The sequence below is a fragment of the Papaver somniferum genome, chromosome 1 (genome assembly GCF_003573695.1).
Source record: "Papaver somniferum cultivar HN1 chromosome 1, ASM357369v1, whole genome shotgun sequence".
Lineage (NCBI taxonomy): Eukaryota > Viridiplantae > Streptophyta > Magnoliopsida > Ranunculales > Papaveraceae > Papaver > Papaver somniferum.
Window position 1 is genome coordinate 52,318,818 of NC_039358.1, and position 22,555 is coordinate 52,341,372.

The 22,555-nt window shown below is 40.3% G+C and overlaps 1 protein-coding gene across 1 annotated transcript; it reads left to right on the forward strand.

Annotated features, from left to right (window-relative positions):
- The first annotated feature begins 13,704 nt into the window (after nucleotides 1–13,704).
- Nucleotides 13,705–17,262, forward strand: LOC113286711 (protein trichome birefringence-like 13). Its single transcript, XM_026535309.1, has 6 exons — nucleotides 13,705–14,198; nucleotides 14,305–14,482; nucleotides 15,775–15,915; nucleotides 16,156–16,276; nucleotides 16,667–16,801; nucleotides 16,909–17,262. Exons 1-6 carry the CDS (start codon nucleotides 13,781–13,783, stop codon nucleotides 17,158–17,160), a joined length of 1,245 nt encoding a protein of 414 aa, XP_026391094.1. The 5' UTR covers nucleotides 13,705–13,780; the 3' UTR covers nucleotides 17,161–17,262.
- Nucleotides 17,263–22,555: the final 5,293 nt, after the last annotated feature.

Here is a 22,555-nt window from a genome sequence, read left to right on the forward strand (position 1 = left end):
TAGGGATTGGCGGCGTGGCCAAGGATAGGATTGGCATCGTGGTAATAATTAGGGCTTCGCGGCGTGGCCAAGGCTAAAGTGGCATGCTACCGCGATAGAATGGCATGTTGGCATGCCTAACAATATGTTGTTATGGTAAGGCGCTTTGGATTTCCAGTTAGTATGGTGGCGCGGCAGGGTGCGTTTGTCCTTTAATGTATGGTGACAAGTTTGGAGCGACTTAATTGGCCGAGAAAAGGGGCCGGCCAAACATAAGGCGCGGCTACACTTCTGGTGAAAGTGTGGCGGCTTTAGAGCGACCTTATTGGTCAATTAAAAGAGGGCCGACCAAGCATGGGTGTGGCTACACTTATGGTGAGAGTGTGGTGGCATTAGAGCGACCTGATTGGTCGATGGGAAGTGGGGCCGGCAAGTATGGGCCAAGCCACAACTTATGTGCGCGTGTCTAATGTGAGATGACACGATTGGTCGGAGAAATAGGGCCGATTTAGGAAAGGGCGTGGCCAATGACAAGTGGCGCCAGTTGGCCTAAGGGATGGCCACGCCTCCCTTTACTGCTGCGGCTTCCTGTTTTCTGATTCTGGGTAAGGTTTTGCACCTGCTAATCCATGGAGGATTGATTACCTAGTTCGCCTAGGCTTAATTTCGACAAGGAAGGTCTGATATACTGAGCGAGGCGCAAAACCCTAACTTCTGCAAGTTAGTCAAGCCGATTGATTGAACTCTGTGTGTTGACACAGAGTTCTTTTAAGTTCATTGCCAGAGAGCAGCATGTTTTTCTGATTGAATACCTTATGCAAAGACCTTATCCTTTATATTTGGAAATTCGTGCTACTCTGTTGCGAGCGAACACAAATCGCATGCCATATCAACATTAAGGGTTCAGCCGGAGAACATAGCATAGAAGGCATTCAAAGGAACTTATATTAAGTGAATATAGGCGAGGCGCCGAAATTTACAAAATATCTGGGATGGTTACTACATTTTCCAGTCTGGATAAATTTCATGTAAGTATATTGAACGGCTCAATAAATATGCCAGTGGAGAGGTTACACTTACGACACCGTTTCCTTACAGAGTGACGTCACATCAGATGCAAGATTTTACGATTTCAACCCTAAGCTAAAAACCACCATCAATATTAAGTCCCCTGCTTAGCACGTAACAACGGCGTTATTGCGGGGTAAGCACGAGATGGTGACAGACAAGAGTAAAGTTGAAAGGACAAGACGTGAAAATATTGCCGAGGAAATTCAACTAACCTTTAGCGGAAGGCATGAGGAATCCGTGATCCCTGTATCGGTGGTTTTGCATAAATTCGGTTTGGCCATGGGGTATTGGCATCAGCGATGCAGCTTTGGCTATTGATTGGCAGAGATGGCACTGCAATTTGGTCCGTGAATCGGTGAATGGCAATAGCTGGCTAGGTCACGGAACGTATGGAGATGTCGCTGCTTTGAACGGCCAAGATGGCGCCTCCTTGGCTAGTGGAGATGGCGCTGCTTTGAACGGCTGAGATGGCGCCGCTTTGGTGATGTCCGTGGAATGGTGGAAACAACACTTTGAACTTTGTCTACCAAACAGTGAAGACGGAGCCGGCGTTTTTCGCAGAATGGGCAGAGATAGGGGCTTTAATCACGGAGTGCTGGAGTCACGTCGTTACTTGCTAGGATGTGGAGCGGGCGTCGACTGCGCTTCTTTGAGCGGTGAAGAAGGCGCTCCTTTGGCTAGGTCACGAAATGGCGTGCATGACCCGAAAGAAGAAACATTTTTCTATTCAAACTTCAAAATACAATGTATATAAAAGGCATAGTACACCCTTTTATTTTCGTATCATTGGTTTTATCTTTGTAACGGCAAGCCTCTTTCCATCAGCAGTCCAGTTGAGCCAACTATTCTTCCTTTCGTATAGATCATCATAGAATTGCACCCATCTTCTTCACAAGTAGCGTCTCATGTCTTTTTTCGTAGTTCTCCATTTCGTGTTCTTTATCACGTAGATTGCCGATGCAGACATAATGTAAAAAAAATTATTTTTTTGTAGTGCACAATGGGATCTTCCGGTGATGATCATACCTCTGACTCTTCGGAGAAATTTTTTGAAGTCGACGAACCCAAATGAACCCTTTGTTTCATGAGGAGATATTAAACCAAATCAACCCTTTATTTCATGCAGCCGACCATATTTATACAAGGCATGTCCATCACCCATCTACGCATCGTGCGGGTGCGTGCCCAGGATTTCATGGCTTTGATTGACACAGAGGAGAAGTGGAGACGTGATGAAGTATCCCAACAAGTCGAGAAATATCAACGTGATGAAGCTTCTCCACAACCCAGTGCCAGGTCTGAACAATTCGCCTATCGATTGAAACGACGAAGGACTGAATCCAAGAAACTTCTAGAAGAGAGCCAGTTTAATTACCCTGTCCATAATGGTATCGTAATCCTTGATTCTTAGGTGGACGAACCAGAGCATTCCCAAGAGGCTGTGGTTTGCGAGACTAAAGCAGCTTTTGAAGTGGGTGTCGAAACTGCTGTTGAGGAAATCGAAGCGACCGCTGAGGATGCTGTCGAGGCAGATGGTGAGGCGGTGGAAGCATATGTTGGAGTCGTTGGAGAAGCTGTGGGGATGTATGCTGGAACTGCTGTTGAAGCGGATTCCGGATGGGATGTTGAAGCTGCTGCTGAAACGGCTTCTGGATGGAATATTGAAGCTGAAACAACTTCTGGATGGGATGCTGAAGATGCTGCTGAGATAGCTTCTGGATGAAATGTTTTCTGTCGGAAAAGGTGCTGGGGAAAGTGCTTGAAAAATCTCTGATGGAGGCGTCATTGACCAAGGTGTTCGTTATTGACAACTGGTTTTCCCATTTTGCGATTTCCTTCCGTAGAGAAAAACAATCTTTTCGTAGCTCATAGATGTTTCTTGGCACTTTAATTTTTTTTGTTTTGTGAGACCGAAGACATGTCTCACAGAGTATCATTCATTCGTTTATGTTTCTTTCATATCTTTGATTGAATGAATAAAACCTTCTAGAAGATATCTAGCAAAACCCTTTTGCAAAGAACCATTTCTTTCATCCTCATAACAATCAAGCGGAAAGAGATCCGAAATATAATAATGCTAATAGGTGTGTTATCTTCTTCTCGTTTAGCCTCCCTCATAGCAATGCCTCACATGTCGTTGGCAACGGTAACTCCAAACGTGGGAAAACAGTAGCGACAATTAAGGATTTGACCAACCTTTTTATTGGATTTTCCCTCGTAAATTATCCAGGGCTTCTGTGGCATGCTTCCTGAGTGCGTAAAAGCGCGAGTTGCCACAAGCTGGATAACACATCATGAGAGAAATAAAGAAAACTCGTCAGGTGAAAGCCGTGGCTAGAGATTCTTGAAGGAAAGTTTCTGCGCCGCTGCTTGATGATCTTGTTTCTTGCATTACTCTTTTCTTCAGTATGAATAAGACATTCTTGTGGGGGTTTGGTTTCTCTGGTTTTCAATCGACGGGTAATGACTCTGTGAGAGTTTGGGTTTACTTGGTATTTTTCCTTTAAGATGGTTCGGGAAAACTTTTTGAGGAAAGATGTTCTTTAATTGAAATTGAAAACTCTACTCATGAATGCAAGCAGTGCAATCATTTTAGAGAAGTTACAAACAATGCATGAAAGGGGAAATTGCTGAAGGGAATACTGAAAGGAGAACGTTGGAGGTGAATGTAGCACAACATTTTAGGTATTGAAGGGCTTGAGCCATCACGAGTGAATCGTCACACCTTCAAATTTATTGGCATTGATGAGTTTGCAGTAACCACCTAAGATAACATCTGCCACCAGATATGGATCGTCTTCTTCTTCTTTAGGCGAATCGGGTTGAGCGGCTATCTTTACTGTTACATTTCCAACTTGGAACGAGGTTGTCTTGACTACCATATCTCCAATTTGAAACGGGTTTGGGCGTTGTGCAACCACTTGATTTTTGAACTCGTCATCTTTGGCTGTGGCAGCTTCCAAATTTTTGACAAAGCACTTGAAAGGCCCATCGTCTCATTCACATCTCTTAATGACGCCCGGGTTGATAACTGGACCGAGTCCCCATGCCTGGCCGAGAGGAGAAGCGACTGGGTACAGAAAGGGTTGTTTAACCAGACTTACTTGTATTTGGAATCTGTAGATAAACGTCGACGGGATTTCTCCAGGTAATTGAGTTACATTGGTAAGTTGTTGATACAACAACATGTAATCTTCAAAGTTGGACGGCTTGTTGGAAATTCTTTCAGGTATCGACACCGGCAGAGGGGATACTCCCAATTTCGCTTTGTTGCCATGTACCCATGAGCGCCCCAGAATCATGTCGTAATTTGAGAGTTCTTTGACAATATGGAATTTGCCATGTGTTAGAACGTCTCTCACCTTAATTTCAAGATTGATGTAGCCATATGCGTCTATTGCTTCTCCTTCCAAATTTTTGACCATGATTGGGGAAAGGGTAGCCTCCTGCTTCGAAATTCCCGCAGCTCTCAGAGTTTTGATAGTAACGATGTTGAAGTCAGAGGATGCGTCGATCAATGTGTTTTCGAGCTCGGCGTCCCTCAGATAAACCGTGGTCAGCAGTCCCCAGTTGTATTTTCCAGCACCGCTTTCCGAGATAGTTTGGGGTCTTGGCGTGGTTTCTTTAGTAGAAAGAAGTCTCTTGCCCGACACAACTCGATTGAGAGCTGTAAATATATCTTGACGCTACGCCTTGGACAAATAGAGAATCTCGCATACATGCTCCATGATGGATTGCACGGTTTCGTGAACAGAGTCCCCAGAGAACATGCAACTCCTGACTGGACGAGGATCTCTGTGAACTCCCTCATTACGCATTTGAAGTTCCCCCGCCTCCACCTTTTCTCTGAAAATACGCTTTAACTTATTGCAGTCACTGGTCGGGTGATGGACAAATCTGTGGTAGCGGCAGTACTTAGAATTTTCCATTTCCTCTTCAGTTGGTGGGCGCCTCATAGGGGGTATCCTGATGGAATCATCTTGAATCCATGCTTCCAAGAGTTCAATTACCTCTTCGATTGGGAATGGGAAACCCAAGGCCTTTTCTCCGGCTTCCTGATGCTGCGCAAGAACCTTAGCTGCGGTCTTTCGTGGTGGAGCCGCCTGATGTGCTGGCATTGTGCGCTTGGATTGTTGTTCTGCCGCCGGAGCCTTACTTTTTCCTCTTTCACTTACCACGCTCATCGAGGGGCCAGTGTAATACTGCTTGTTGATGAAGCGTCTGTTTCCTCGGGTTTCTCGTGCCTCTTCAACCTTGGATGACCTGGTTCTTTCCAACAATGCTGGTGGTGTTGTGGCCGACCGTTTAGCAACCTCATGGAGTTCAGAGAACGTCTAGAATCGTAGATTCTCCAGTAAGGCACGGTAGATGGGAACCATACCATTGATGCAAGAATCTATTAATTGTTGTTCGGTCACATTTGGGTCGTGGCAGTCCAGCGCTTGAATCCTGAATCTTTTGACATAATCATTTGGATGTTCATTGTTTTGTTGAAACATTCTACCTAAATCTGAGAAGGTAATTTGCTCAGACACGAAGAAGTACTCTTGTAGAAAGCCGTAACCATGTCACCGCAGTTGGGTATGATGTTTGGTGCAATGATGTTGTACCAGGTATACGCTCTTCCGGTAAGTGACTTCGAAAACTCTCTCAAACGGAGAACATGGTTATATTCGTGCTCTCCCAAGGATTCCAAAAATCGAGAGACATGTTCACGCGCATTACCGGTGCCATCATACAAGAAGAACTGAGGTGAAGAGTACCCTCTCGGAAGAGGAATTATTTGTATTTCAGGAGGATACGGGGGTTGATGTTGATGCATGTCTGCAGAATCACTTTTGTCTCGGCTTCGAAGAAGTTGTTCCAAATCTTCTCGTGTGACAAAATTGGACGGCTCATTCCTCTCTGTTGGAGCTCCTTAACGAGTCTCTTCATCTACAAAGGTGCGCCTTGCTGAGGCGCCGGCGCCAGGAGTATTGAAGGTATTCCTCGTTGGCTCTGGTAGGCGTGGTTCCTGTGGTAGTCGCTCCGTTAGTGTCTTGAGAAAAAGAAGCACCTCTTTCTGAGTCGAAGCCATGTCCGTCTGAGCCCTAACAAGATCTTCATGTCTTTCTATCAAATCAGCAATGGTAATATGGGGTCAGCTCACTCTGGCTCCCCCAGTCTCCTGTGCTGATGGTGGAGTAGCAACGGCTCTGGTGACGGTTGGAGATGTCACGTTTGAAAAAACGTTGGGGGGGGGGGGGGGGAAGCAACGGCCCTGGATCTGGTGACTGGAGGTGTAACACCTGAAGGAACATTTTACGCGGCAGCGGCTCTGGCTCTGGTGACCGAAGGTGTAACGCCTAAAGGAGCGTTATCCACGCCGCTGGTGTTGAGAGGTGGCGTATTAACGCCGCTGGAAGAAACGTTAATACCAAGAGTAATCTCAGTGCTAGGGTTTTCAGGGTTTGTTGCCGATCCGTACCTGAGTTCTACCATCTTGAGATCGGGGTTGAAAAAATGAAATTGGAAATTGGTACTGCAACCGAGAGATTAATCTCCCACTGTGGTCGCCAATTGTTTGTGGGTGAAAACCGTTTCTGTTGATTTTGGTAATTTCGGGTGTGTGGATGATAAACGAATCTAAACCCTAAACAATGCACTGCACGGGAGTACTTTTGATTCGAGAGATCAATCTGTATAATCCTAGCCTAAACCAAGAAATGGTCGTTCCAGGCTTACTTCGGTCACAAAGTGAAGGAGAAGGGTTGGTCTTAGGGAGGGAAGCGAATAGAGTGTTGAGACCAGAATCGTTGATTCTGAAGGTGTGGTTGTTTATGACTTGTATCTGAAAGTAGAACTGGCTAGCAGAATAGAAACCTACCAGGTGATTTCTAGATACTGTATTGTTGCCGACCAAAACTTGTTGTTTGGTGAGAATAGGATAAGCCTATTTATACAAGTCATATCGAAACGTACCCTGGTCTCGTAAGAAGTGGAAACGATTGGGTGGTGGAAGAATAGAGTAACGTGTAACCGTCAGACGTTATGCTTCCATGATAAGGGAAGTGAATTCGTGTAACCGTCAGTCATTACGCTTCCATGATGAAGGAAATGAATTGTTTACACCGTTACTTTTCACCACCACTAATTATCCTACTTCATGATACTTTCTTGTAACGGGCGCATTGCATGCCGCACGCTGTAAACCGCCAGACCAATACCCTGATGAGTATCCCCCAGTTTGTGACATGTTTGATTTCTCGAGTGTTTTCGTGGAAAACGTGTAGCAGGTTGCTATGTGTGGCAAGTCAAAGTCAAGAGACTTTGCCATAGTAAAATAACATGTGATGCTATTAGGCTTTCCTTGGTCGGCCGCCTAAAACTTGCCACAAGTCCGTCAGTTTGGTGGCGAACTTGAATGGCTGAGATTACATCTCATGAGGAAGGGTAGCCGTTGATTATGGCCACATCTTTGTTGTGTAACAATATGGCGCGATTAGCATAGTGGCGCCTGGCGTAGCCGTGGCATAGCGGGTTGTCTGGGACTTGCCGCAAGTCCGTCAGTTCAGTGGCGAACTTGGATGGCTGAGATTGCATCTCATGAGGAAGAGTGGCCATTGATTATGGCCGCATCTTGTTGTATAGCGAAGTGGCGCCATTGGCATAGTAGCGCCAGTGGCGTAGCCATGGTATAGCGGCATGCTAGTGGCATGCCAGTGCCGTAGCCATGGCATAGCGGCATGCTAGTAGTCGTGGCATGTGATAGACACATTTTTGTGTCTAATTTGTCCTCAATGTCCGTATTGTTGGAACTCTATTTTTGTACTAATATTTTGTTTTTATGTATTTTTAAGAAATAAACATTTTTGGAAAATTCGGCTCGAAAAGTTGATATTGGCACCCCCTGAGGACAAGTGTTATTCGGACTCTCGCTTTTGGATAAGGGGTAACCTAATTACTAAGGGGCACCCCCAAGGCAACTGCTATTCGCACCCCAATTCTGGTTAGGGGGAGGACATCTTCTTCCCAAATTCAAAAACCAAAAATTGGCGGGAAAAATTGTTCTTGAACTGCCGTGACTAGGGTTGAGGATTTGAAGGTGTTCCAGTGAGATTCAATGGCCCAAATTAAATGGGTTTGTTCCTAGGGCCTAGATAGAGCTGGTATGGGTGTTGGATTCGGTCAAAATTGGTTAGATAACCGGTGGTAATCAAATCAGGAAAGATATTCTAAAATAGGAAAAATATTCTATTCTTGGAATTCTTGGATGGAAGAGACGTGCATGGGTTGATTCTATTGGCTGTAAATAATCCCTACAGCTCAAGGATGACGCGTGAAAAGAGATAAAACAGGGAACAATCCGTAAAAAATCAGAGAATTAAAGAAAAAAAATATCGAGAATATTTTCATTCACTGCCGAGTAATGGGAAGAATTTTTGGATTAATGAGAAGTTATTCTTGGTCCAAAGGTGTATAAATATAACTCTTGGAGGTCAGAGAAAGGTTGTCGAGAGTTTGGGATCGAGAGGAGGTCCAGAGAAGCAGAAATCAAGAGTTGATGAAACTCTGTTGATGCTGCTGCTGATGATGAATAACACCAAGAACACGAAGAACGGACCTGCAACAACAGTCGTTTCTCTACAGTAATAACGACTCACAGCTGTGGGTCGTACATTAGGCAGTCTTATTTTCCACAGCGTTTGCAACACATCGGCGGCAGTCTAATTTTGTCACTGAGGGTCGTAGGTCTCTGGTTTTATTGTATTTCTCATATTCTCATCATTTGTAAACCATTTTTGAGCCATAATAAATTATTTTGAGAGCATTTTTACTATGATGAGTTAAACCCCAACACTGGGACGACGGAGGAGGCCGAGCTTCATACATGGGTAATTTTATTAATTCTTTTCATGACTTTTGCATTAATTTTAATTGAAATTATGATTTAAATTAATTAGTTGTGACTTGATTTGATGGGTCATGCTTAGCTTAGATGATTTGATGTCCCATGATTAACATTTACACCTAATATTTTGAGAATCTATCTTGGCAATAAATTAGAGTCGATATATTTAATATATTTTTCGAGCTATTATTGATAAAAGAATTATTATTTGAACCTTAAGAAATGAATTTGGCGGAATCCTAGTCCCAGTACCTCTCTACCAATTTGTCAATATTTTTATTAAATCTAAAAATTTCATTTCCTTCACAAGTATGAAACGAATCCTATTTACTACAAACTCCAGAAAATCAATAATCAGCATGGCGGCATGACAGTTGCGTGGCATAGCGGCATGCCAGTGGCATTGTGGCATGGCCACGCCTGTGGTGTAGCATGGTCAAAGCTAAGGTTTGCCTCCGTGGCCAAAATTAGGGCTTGGCGGCGTGGCCAAGGCTAGGATTTGGCGTCGTGGTAAGAATTAGGGCTTGGAGGCGTGGCCAAGGCTATGTTTTGGCGCCGTGGTAAGGATTAGGGCTTGGCGACGTGGCCAAGTCTAGGTTTTGGCGCCGTGGTAAGGATTAGGGCTTGGCGGCGTGGCCAAGGCGAGGATTTGGTGTCGTGGTCAGAATTAGGGCTTGGCGGCGTGGCCAAGGCTAGGATTTGGCGTCGTGGTAAGAATTTGGGCTTGGCGGCGTGGCCAAGGCTAGGATTTGGCGCCGTGGTAAGAATTAGGGCTTGGCGGCGTAGCCAAGGCTAAAGTGGCATGCTACCGCGGCAGAGTGGCACGTTGGCATGCTGATCAATATGTTGTTGTGGTAAGGCGCGTTTGGCTTGCCAGTTAGTATGGTGGCGCGGCAGGGTGCGTTTGGCCTTTAATGTATGGTGGCAAGTTTGGAGAGACTTGATTGGCCGAGGAAAGGGGTCGACCAAACATAAGGCGCGGATACACTTCTGGTGAAAGTGTGGCGGCTTTAGAGCGACCTGATTGGTCGATTAAAAGAGGGCCGGCCAAGCATGGGCGTGGCTACACTTCTGGTGAGAGTGTGGCGGCTTTAGAGCGACCTGATTGGTCGAGGGAAGTGGGGCCGGTAAGTATGGTCCCATCCACAACTTATGTGCGTGTGGCTAATTTGAGGAGACACGATTGGTCGAGAGAAATAAGGTCGGTTTAGGAAGGGGCGTGGCCAATGGCAAGTGGCGCCAGTTGGCCTAAGGCATGGCCACACCTCCCTTTGCTGCTGCGGCTCCCTGTTTTCTGATTCTGGGCAAGGTTTTGCACCTGCTAATCCATGGAGGATTGATTACCTAGTTTGCATAGGCTTAATTTCGACAAGCAAGGTCTGATATACTGATCGAGGCGCAAAACCCTAACTTTTTCAAGTTAGTCAGGGCGATTGATTGAGCTCTGTGTATTGACACAAAGTTCTTTTAAGTTCATTGCCAGAGAGCAACATGCTTTTATGATTGAATACCTTATGCAAAGACCTTATCCTTGATATTTGGAAATTCGTGCTACTCTGCTGCGAGCGAACACAAATCATCATGCCATATCAACATTACGGGTTCAGCCAGAGAACATAGCATAGAAGGCGTTCAAAGGAACTTATATTAAGTGAATATAGGCGATGCGCCGAAATTTAAAAAACATCTGGGATGGTTGCTATATTCGCCAGTATGGATAAATTTCATGTAAGTATATTGAACGACTCAATAAATATGCCGGTGGAGAGGTTAGCATTTACGGCACCGTTTCCTTACAGAGTGACGTCACATCAGATGCAAGGTTTTACGATTTCAACCCTAAGCTAAAAACCACCATCAACACTAAGCTATCTTAGCTTTGATTGTATGCAACCCTGATTCGAAAGACTATATAAGGGAGAACTTTAGCATATGAGAAACCTAATACCGACACTTCCGTGTGTCCTAGTTTCAAACTAGAGTTGATTCCCCTTTAACCTAGGGTTTTCCAAAACTATTATTAGGTTAATGACTTGAAGAATTCATTTGGGATTAGTGAAGCCAGATCCAACTATTTTCTCTGTAGTTGCGTATTCTGATCTTACTTTTTCTATCATATTTAGTTTTATCTTCTTTAAGATTTACTCGAGATTTATCTCCAATAGGTAAGATATAAAAAGTAATCACAATAGTTCTTCGTCTCAGACTCTTGTGATTACGCGATAACTTTTTCTGTTAATCAGTTGGGTTATTGTGAGGTGATTGATATTTCTAGGCTGCTCTTCGGGAGTATAAGTCTGGGGTATTAGTTGAGTTTCCTATTCACCTTGATTTATCTAAAGACGGAAAAAACAACCAGAATACACTTATCTGTGGGAGACACATTTTTATAAGTCTTCGACTTTGGATCGTAGCAACTCTTAGTTGTGGGTGAGATCAACTAAGGGAATCATGTGCGCAGAGTTCTGCTGGGATTCAAGAGGCGTAAGGAATGAGAATTTACCTTAATTGGTGTGAGATTTGGTTAGGGCTCAACTACATTCCAGTCCTAAGTTAACTTGTATTAGGCTAGAGTCTGTAGCGGCTTAATACAGTGTGGTGTTCAAATCTGGACTAAGTCCCGGGATTTTTCTGCATTTGTGGTTTCCTCGTTAACAAATTTTTTGGTGTCTATGTTATTTCTTTTTCGCATTATATTTATTTATATAATTGAAATATCACAGGTTATGCGTAGTTCAATCACAATTGATAAATCCGACCTTGTTTGTTGGATAGAACTTGAATGACACTTGGGCATTGGTCTTTGGTATCGTCCAAGTTATTCTCACATCAATCACGCTCACGGATTTCTATCTGTTTGATTTGCTGATTGAATTGACAAAGAGATAAAACTCTTTCATATATTTCTTGATTGAGTCTCACTTTTAAGTTGGTGCTCAAGGAATTATATTGGTGTTTAGTCCATACAGATTGCCGAACGAAATATTGGGTGTGGTTGTTATACCCCCGCGTTTTCAAGGCTCATTCTTTTTTCAGCGTCTCAAACACACTCACGGCTAGTAAAATGAGCCTGAACCGTGCATGTTTATCCAAAAGCGCCGATAAAACCCTTTGAGCTCCTCATGCTTAACAAAGGGAGCCAGGAAAATGATACGACCACCACGTGACTGGTATTGCCGACCAAAAGAGGGGGAGCTCAATCTTAGCCCCTCTCACACTCTATACACGCGATCTCTGTGGTATTCCTTGCCTTTTCACGTGATACATCCTAGTCATACCATGCTCATAAATCAAGAGAATATTTCTCTATCTGGGCCAACTCGGCTATACAGAATATTTCTCCCTCTCAACATATCATCACAAAGGCTGACTCATTCACACACAAATAGGAGGATATCAATTAAAGTTTTGGTATGACAGTGTCTCGTGTGAGAAATACCCGCCTATTGCTCACCGCTAAAGGCGGTGGAATAAAGACATAAACTCAACCTAGTTTATCTTTATATATTCCTGAAGAGACTAGAAAAATGCTCCTCACAACAAGCAATCCGTATCTTCACCGACCTGAGATTAGAGAATTTAACTATAAATATGTCCTCTATTCCTCCAAGCTAACACACAACTTTCATATAAACTCTCAGAGCAATTGTTCTTCAAATTCTAGAATAATCTGATCTCTCTCTTCATATGCATCTCTCCACCGGCCCTAGCCTCTCCTATGACTGAAGCAACCTTTCAACGTCCAATGTGCGTGGTTTAGGAGAAGAATATTCGTGCTCAACCTCCCGTAACTCACTTTCATAAACCATATAATCTCACTTTTAGCCTCTCACCGATTTTAGGTAACTATAATTGGATAGAAAATTGGTTTAATAATTTCGAAGATGATAAAGTGGCTCATATAGCCACTACAACCTGGTTTCTTATGGAAGGACAGATGCTCTTTGGTATTTGATAATATATCACGCAATTCCTTTATTCTTAGTGATAACATTAAAGCTTTCTAGAAAGCTCTATAGCAGAGTCTCTTATGAGACTATTACTGCACCTTTTGTCAATACAACTCCTAAATGGAGTCCATCTGACATAGATTTTATTAAATTCAATAGCGATGCCTCTTTCTGTCATACCACTTTATATGAGAGTTATCGACTAATCTATCGTAATTATCCAGGTCAACACTTAGGACCACGATGCTGCAGTTTCAAAAAAGCAATGAGTCTTGAGAATCTAGAATGTCTTGCAGTGCTGGAGGTTGTCAACAGGTCCATATATTTGTGTTTGCATAAAATTATTATAGAAACTGATTATAAAAGTCTTGTCAAGAAAATTCAGGACCGAAATTATGATGTTCCTTGAAGATCTTATTTAGCTTTTAAAGTCTATTAGTAGTTGGCGATGTGTATGTCAAAAGACTAGCCAAATGCAGATGCTAAGGATATTTCTGCGACTTGGTCAGGGAGTTATCCTGAGTTTATTTCTAATTTCTTGTCTATTGACAATGCTTAATTAATAAAATTTTATTCTTATGCCACTACGTACATAGCCTGAGGATTAAACACGTTTGGATAATGCAGAAGTAACTTTTTAACTTCTAGAATAAAAAGTTAATTTAGGTATAAAATTCCAGAACGACATCTATAAACAGAAAAGTCGATTTTTTGTAAAGCAAGATATCTTTGCTTCCGACTCTTGCTTCCGATATCCAAACGCACTTAAACCACCAATTCGGCCCCTAAAAAATTCACAAATCGCAACAGCTCCCAAAAATAAAATACATGCTGGCCCGGTTTTGCATAACCTTGTGAGTGATGCTGTTTTTCTTCTCATCTTTCGTTAATGGCTTCAAGAGATCAAAACTCCAAGAAGAGTACGAATCTCCTAAACCCAAAAAATCTCACCTGTAATAATTCCCTTCTCTTTGTCCCATTACTCTGTTTCGGTTCTCTCTATTTGCTTTTCTCAGCTCTCAAAAATTCCATTGATAAACACGCAAACCTAGAATTTAAACCACCACCACTATCATCATCAGCGAGTACATGCGATTATACAAAAGGTTCATGGATCTACGATCCCGTTGGGAGTAGGAAGCGATATGATAATACTTGTAAAGAGATCTTCAAAGGCTGGAATTGTATATCAAGTAATAAATCTAATGCTTATGATATCATTAAATGGCGTTGGCAACCTAGCCAGTGTAATCTTCCTCAATTTGATCCAATTAGGTTTCTCAAGCAGTTTAGTAATACTGATATTGGTAATAATTTGTTCCTTTATACTTGTTTAATTGATGTTGATTGAATTTTTTTAAACCCTAATTAGGAGATTTGTAATAACTATGTATGATTTTTGGAACAGTGCAGGGTTTGTTGGGGATTCGTTGAATAGGAATATGTTTGTTTCACTAGTATGTAGTTTGAAACAAGTTTCAAAAGAAGTGAAGAAATGGAGACCAGCTGGATCAGACCGGGGATATACATTTCTGGGATATAACCTTACGGTTGCGTATCATCGGACTAATCTTTTGGCTCGTTATGGTAGGTAAGCTATGTTTTTGTTATGGTTACCATTGATAGATTTTTACTTGATTGTATTGATATTACTTAGAGAATGCTTGTTGGAAGATGGTGTGTTGCTAATTTAGGTAGAATAGTGAACCGATTTTACTATGTCATTCTGTCCTTACAGTTAGCTAAATGCTGCAACTGTAATCGAGCAAACAGAAATTAGAGCTCCCAAATTTTTTATATAACGAATTGTAGTTGAAAATTGTTTTCATTAGATTGGCTCAGATTAATATATTTGAGTAAATTAGGAAATGGATAATTTTTGCCATGATTTAGAACCTTGAATTCTGGATTGGACACCTCTTGAAGGTCAGAATTTATCGCGTCCAATTAGTGCTTTGTCCAGTGTCTGTGAAACACTGATGCTGCCGAACATACCACAAAGACAAACATGAATGATGGGATGGGTAGGGGCAATTAGGAACATCATGATGACGTAAGCTGGGTGCAGAACACATGATGATAGATGCATCAGCCATCAGATTATGGAGCTGGTAGTTACTAGTCGAAATATGTATTCACATATATCAAATATATTATCGGTGCCTGAGTTTTTGAATATGTCGAGTCCTAAGCCATGAATCAGTTTTCTGTCTGGCAACTGTACCTGCATCTTTGCAACCAGGATTAACATTGTGCTTTCCTTAAGGCTTTAAACTTTTGTGGTCATCAGTCAGATGAACATTTACTTCTATAGCAGTTCTGTTTTAGTTGCAAGTGGAAATCATTCTTTTGAGATCATCAGCTTGATCCTGTATAGCAACATTTCATGGTGCATCTTGTTTTTCTTTTCCCATAGGTTGTTGAGATTGTAACATTTTATTTCGATTGACCACCATTTTCTGTCGTGCACAAGAATGTCTGGCCAAACATGTCTTGGAGATGGGTTAGTTCATTCAACGTGCCCCTTCTTTGTAGTGCACTGGACACATTACAATGTGCACTTCCATGAAAAAACTAAAAAAGTACATCCCGTAGGCATGGATCTGACTAGCGTCAGGTCGCATAAAGTGAGATTCTAATTTATGATGTTTGCATTTGAGATTTCTAATCAAGTTGCACTTTCTGTAGCACAGATACACGAACTCTCCTTAACTTGAACAGGAATGTCTTCATGTGATGTAGAAGGCTTATTTTTCTTTTTTAGTTCTTAAATTATGTGCTTTGTTGTTCTTTCATGATAGAGTGAGGATGTTGAGTTGATATAGATATCATGATGATTACATTTAAATTGATGAAAACTAGCTTCATGTGTGTTCTGTATAGGTGGCAGGCCAATGAAAATGGTGGTATGCTAGAATCCCTTGGATACAAAGAAGGTTTCAGAGTTGATGTTGATGTTCCAGAGGGCACATGGGCAGAGGCCCCAAGCTTCCATGATATTCTTATCTTAAATACCGGCCACTGGTAATCATTTGTTTCTGTACGCCCCCTATCTTATCGTGTCTGTGTTTTAAGTAATACTTGCTTAACACTCTTTTTCACCAACTGAGGGTTGGAAAGGACAGTTGCATAGTGGGATACATGATTTGCCTGATGTAGTTATTGTGTTCGTATGTGTATCCGTATATATATCCAATGATTGCAAGTTCTTGGAAACAGTGTTTCAATTTGTGTTTAATTAGCTCTACACTCTGTCATTTTCAGGTGGTGGGCACCTTCGAAGTTCGATCCAATAAAATCTCCCATGCTTTTCTTCGAGAAAGGATTACCTGTGATACCTCCCATTCGTCCTGATCTTGGCCTTGATATGGTTCTAAGTAACATGGTATGAGCTTTACCTCTAAAGCAGTACTTCTTCAAAGCAGTACTGAGTCAGTTCAATTTTGTGTTGAAAACATAATGTTTTTCTATCATTAGTCGACTATTTCTTTACCGAAACACTCAACTACATATTAGATTTAATGTTGCAGAGAACATGTAAATGTTTAACCATGTTATTTGCTTTATTAAAAGAAAAGTAAAATCAGTGCATTGTTCTGAGATTTCCTCATTCTCGCCCATAATAGGGTTCCAGCATTAAAACACAGCAGAGCTAGTACATTTGTCTTTCTTGCATGTCTATTTGTATCTTCTATGTGATTAAGTAGTCCTGAGGCACATGTGATATGTAGTTTCCTAGTATTCGTGATTCTTCTAATGGAAAAAATTGCACCAGATTTTGTACGTGGAGAAAGCAATGCGACCAGGGGGGATCAAATTCTTCCGTACACAATCTCCTAGGCATTTTGAAGGAGGTGACTGGGATCAAGGTGGATCATGTCCGCGTATAAAACCAATCTCGGCAGATAAGGTAATATTTTTCCGAGTAATAGTCTCTTTAATATATATGTGCTAGGCATGCTTAGAAGATTGGCTTTGATATAACGTAATACAACTAACAAACCAAAATGATTTCAGGCTGAAGAATTGTTTTCCTTGGAGAACAACGGGACAAATGTGGAAACACGCCTGGTAAATGAACACCTGTGCAGAGCGCTCAAAACATCAAGGTTTCAAGTATTGGATATAACAGGATTGAGTGAGCTCAGAGCAGATGCTCATCCATCTACTGCTGGTGGGAAGAAACATGTGGATTGCATGCACTGGTGCTTACCAGGAATCACAGATACTTGGAATGACTTATTAATGGCATATCTTAATGACATGTAACATTGAATATGCATCTGTTTAAAAAATTTCAAATTGAAGATGTTATAAACTCTGAGGTGTTCACTCACAGTATTCTCAAGGGCCAAGGCCACCAGTTAAATGTCCTAGCCTCTTTGGGTAAATAACCCCCTTCACTGCAAAATAAGACTGAACCCATTCTAATTTCCAAGTAAAGTCTAGTCACATATCCACATCCTTTCCGAGTCAACTAAAATGCCATGCCCCCACTGAATCCAAATTTAATTGCACTGACTCAATGATGCAATAGAAATTGATTTCTCAGTGATGTCATATAGGAAACAAAGAATATAATGGTACATTTTACGAGTAATGACCAATAATATAAAAAACAATCTTATTATAGGGGTGGCATGTTTTATTAGAGGGGCGACATTTTAATAGGACAAAAAGGGTCATTACATGATCATTCAAGGTGTCCCTTATCAAAAAATTGGAAATGACAAATTAACCTTCATTATTGATAACCTAGTTTAGTGATGATAATTAAGTTTTGTGTTAATGATTTATTTCACTTATATTAACTCAAAATCAAAATAAAATCAAATTTTTAGAGTTAAAAAGGAAAAAGTTTAGAGGAGAAGAAAAAGAAAAACTTTTGTGATATTTGTGAAACCCTAGATTTTGATTCACTCAACCAAAATGAGTGATTCCAGTGATCCGGTATACTTATAAATTAGTTCCCATTAGCTTTTTCTTGCTCAAAATTATCTAAAGTACGTAACAAAATCAAAACTTTTAAATTTTCAGAAGAACTTACGGTTGCAATTTTGCTCGTGACCAACCGTAACTCTTAGTTACGGTTCGTAAGTTATCGAATACCAACCGTAACTGGTTAAATTTGGGGAAGATCCAATTGTAAAACCAGTTACTGTTGTTAATTAAATTTGGACAACAATCGTAACTTAATTACGGTTGATAACTAATGAATCGAGACCAACCGAAACTACCCTACGGTTGGTGTGTCAACTTAACTTTTGAACCGTAAATCATTATTTGATAAATTCTTAAGACACATGATTATTTACGGTTGGTATGGTTGTTTGAGTAACAAACCGTAACTCAATTACGGTTGATAAATATGATGCAAATACAAACCGTAACTGAACATATTTCTCAAAACTAAGAACTTACGGTTGGTATTTGAGTTAAAACCAACCGAAACATCAACCCAATCTACAGTTACGGTTCGTATTTGAGTTATTACCAACCGTAACTCACATGCAATCAGAAATTTCAATTTCAATTTTCATACAAAACCCTAATTTTTGATACAAAATTAACTTAAATCCAACACGATAAACTAAACCCTAACTGGGTTTTTCCAAACATTTTTCCAATCGTCGGTTATTCGAAGACGATGAAATTTTCAGTTTTAATGGAGGTTACGGTTGATGGAGGAGAAGAGAAGATGATGAAAAAAAACTGATTTGATTTTTTCTGATTCATTAGGTTTAAAAAAAATTGATTTGATTTTGGTTGATTTAAGGTGAAAAGGGTAATCTAGTCAATTTACATCCTCTTTAGGACATCCCCTAACCAACTAAAGGGACATTACTATCACAATGCCGCCCCTATAATAAGCTTTCTAAATTTCGTACAGGGGTGGTGGTGACTTTTTCATTGGAGGAATTATGGTGTTTCCGTAGTATGTTTACCGTGTAATGACCAATAATGAAAAAAGTAACATAATTTGGGTGGTGGCTTTTGGTCGGAGTAATTAAGGTTTTGTATTTGTTTCTGTGGTAATTATTCTTTTGTGTGTGGGGGAGCTGTAAACGACTCTTGAGTGCATATCAGTGGCCCCTTCGGAGTCGCCGATAAAAAAAAAAAAGAGTGCGTATCAGTGTGTTGTTCATTGGTACACATAGATTAAACACCAAACACTATCACTAGTAACTTCTGATTTCTGAGGGGCCTTGTTAGCAGAATCGAGTTTGGCTTTCAACCCGCAATGTAGTATTTTACTGATAATTTATTTTGTTTTATCTGGACAGGCATTACATGCCACTTGCTAGTAGAGGCAATTATCTCGAGTATGAGAACGCTAAAGCAGAGGCAATTAGTTGTAAGTACGAGAGTGAACCAACCGAGCCGTCCCTAATTGGTTAGACTAGCTCGCAATCTAATATTTAACACTTTTCTTGATTTGCTTAGATGGAAAGCATACAGAGGAGAGGCTACTATACGCTAACTAAAACAACTCCATGATTCATACATAACCTTCAAGTGGGGAATACAATACTACAAAAAGCAAAATATTCTACTTAACTACTTTTGTCCAAAGATCAGGTTATTCACCAACATTAATATCCGCACTTAGTTTCAAAATCCCATTGGTACTGATTTCCTAATACTACATGAAACAGGATACGATCGAATCATCAATAAAAATATACCTTTGTTCATTAATTAGTATATATAGTTGATGGAATAATTAAGCTAAACTTTTGACCAAACAAAAATCACTAGGAAGAAAGAAATATACTACTGTATATATACAATTTCCTCTCACCTTCCTTAATCAAGATTTTGATCAAGTAAAAAGATTTTATTTTTCTAAGAGCGTGATCATGAAAGTTAATATATGTTGAATGAGTACAGAACCTTGAAGTCATACTTCAAGTGCATTACGGTTCTACCAGATGGTAAAAAAATAAAATAAAAAAAAAATCAACAAAGTTAAAGTGACGGGGGGCATCGAAATCTCTCATCCATTAAAAGTTGTAGCTGTACTTAAAAGAAGGAGATTTTCATCTCAGTTTCTTGCAGGGGAGGTGTTCTACAGAAACGCGCGACATAGAGAGAAAGAAGAGGAAGAAAGTTGAGAACGAAGAAGAGGGACCATGAGTGATTTTCAAAGTTCAAAGGGAGGAGGGGCCAACAAGGATGTGGGGGTCTACATATGCTGAGGAAAGTAAGGAACGAGTCCATGACTATGTCTCCTTAATTTGAAGTTTGATAGGAATGGAGCAACGTGAGGTTCATGTTAGTTTGTCACCATGAACACGGTATAGCATGGTCCCTAAATATTAAGAACTTCTTCTACTAGATTGACTACTACTGCTAGCTTGATTTACTCATGTTTTTTTTGTCTTGATTGTTTTTTGTTTTTGCGCATTTATATATGGGGTCTAAGTTCTAACCATAAACCATCAATTTGCATGCATGATTTGCTCACTATACTATACAATCCACATGGTAATGTTCGTACGTAGCTTAGAGAAACTCGATCTTGTTCGCAGGAATGATTTTGATACACCTAGGATCTTCTCAATTTCAAATTTTGCGTACCTGGGATTCTATCTTCTTGTAATTTGCTTATTGTTCTTTTGTTTTCTTCAATCTACCTCTGGTAGAATCCCTTGTACATTCTTTTCTCTCAATATATCTTCTCTTTCGATCAAAAACAAGGAATGATTTTGATACTCTATTCCATTCGTCAAGAAGAGAAACAGAACGGTGAAGTTCGATCATTTCATCCCTTCCATATATAGGAACTGCCATGCGCAATACTATTACATCCAGGACAAGAAATCTATCCATTTGAACGTAAAAATTACACACATTCTGTTTATATGCCGGCTAAAATTACATGCCGTGACATATATCACCGTGCCCTCCATTCGCATTGTCTTATATATCACCCAAAATCTACACTCATTATTAGCAGAAGACACCTTCATAATAAGCTAGAAGACAATGCAGGTAATAATAGAGAAAGAGAGTTAATTTAGACCGTGGTTCTTGTTGGCCACCTTCGGGAACAGATAATGTGTATTGGCCTAAAGTTTTGTAATCGATTACTACAAAAAGACAAAAACAATAACCTCATTTTCAGGACCTTTCATAAGTATCTCTAAGAGTATGATTTAGGTTTTATTGACCTAAAGGAGATTGTGTTGACGTTTTTACGCATCCAAAATACTTGTTAAGTTTCATTGTAACTTAAAACATATCTTTCAAGAGTGTTTTTTTTTTCTTCCAAAAAAAGCATTGATGAGAGATATTTCAATAAAATCCTTTCACGGTCATAAATTAATACCAAAGAAAAAAGCATTGACGAGAGTTTTGTGTTCATCATCCAACTCTTAAATTAAGCCTAATAATTTGTACCCTTTAATAATGTGATTACGATGTACAAGTTGCATCCCATTTTTTCTTGTTGATGTTGTGTAAAGTCCCGTCCTGATAATGCGTAGCACTTCATCTAGTTTCACATAATGCTTATCCAGGACAAGGACGTAGCCAAATATAGACAAGCGAGGATGGTTGTCCACACCGTGCACACTTACCAACTGACTTAATTATACTAGAAGAATATTTAGATGTATATATATTTTTGAAAAAACTCTTGCAGTATCTTCTTTTATTCGTCATTAACTTGCATACGCTTGATTTATTCGTTTTCATTTCTTACTTTTAATCCTGGCTCGATCACGACATGTGCAAATTATTCACTGCGGCCAAATTAAATGTTACCGCTCCAAAATCCAAAATGTAGGTAGAGGTAGTGTCAATTTAAGTTGGCTAGCAATTCAAACTTCTTATGCGGCACTAAGGATATAATGTTGATTAACTGTCCTACACTCCCTACATCCAACTTGATATCTGACATATAGAGTCAGCCGTAAAGATATGTGAACCAAAATGTAGTTAAAATCGGCCCATCTCTGTTCCTACTGCTGGGGTCAATTACGACACTCAAATAAAACAAAACTAGCATTATATATCCAAATAGAAAACACCCCAGAATTAGTGTTTTGCAGAATTTTAACTAATATTTGTCTAGCTAACATAGCAACATGGAGTAGATTGAAGTGACCATAGAAAAAACACTAAGGGATATTCCAGTGATACGTTACACTCGACAAGATTTGTATAGGGTCATGGAAATGACGTACAATATAAAGACAGTTGATATTACCCCAAGTTAATCCGGATAAGGATATTTTGAACTTTGAAGTTTTCTCGTGGATTTTTCTGGAGACGTGATTTGATCCATAATGTGATGGATCAAATCAATGGTGATATATCTTTTGAGGTTTTTCTTCTCGAATTTCTTTCGCACGATGGGTGGAAAATTATTGTGCGCGAGTGGACATGCGACTCATGTTAATAGTTATTCGAGCAATTACAAATGTTAACTTATTTTGATTAACTAATTAAGTTGGTAACTAAGTTTAATAAATTATAAATAAATACTTGACATAGTCTAAATGTAGTGAGTGCTTTAAGGGACAATTAGACTAAAGCAATGTGTTTTGGTCTGGTCACTGGTCTCCTAAATTAGGAGAAATCAAAAGTTGTTACCACTGAAACTACATGGAAACTAGGCTAAAAATGGCTTTAGTATCATGACGAGAGACTGTACGTG

Bases quoted from the DNA above. Each gene is read 5' to 3' on its own strand.
- LOC113286711 (XM_026535309.1), top strand. From the start codon at position 13,781: ATGGCTTCAAGAGATCAAAACTCCAAGAAGAGTACGAATCTCCTAAAC. The intron at 15,916-16,155 runs GTAATCATTTGT...TGTCATTTTCAG, and splicing joins ATCTTAAATACCGGCCACTG to GTGGTGGGCACCTTCGAAGT. The intron at 16,277-16,666 runs GTATGAGCTTTA...AAATTGCACCAG, and splicing joins ATATGGTTCTAAGTAACATG to ATTTTGTACGTGGAGAAAGC.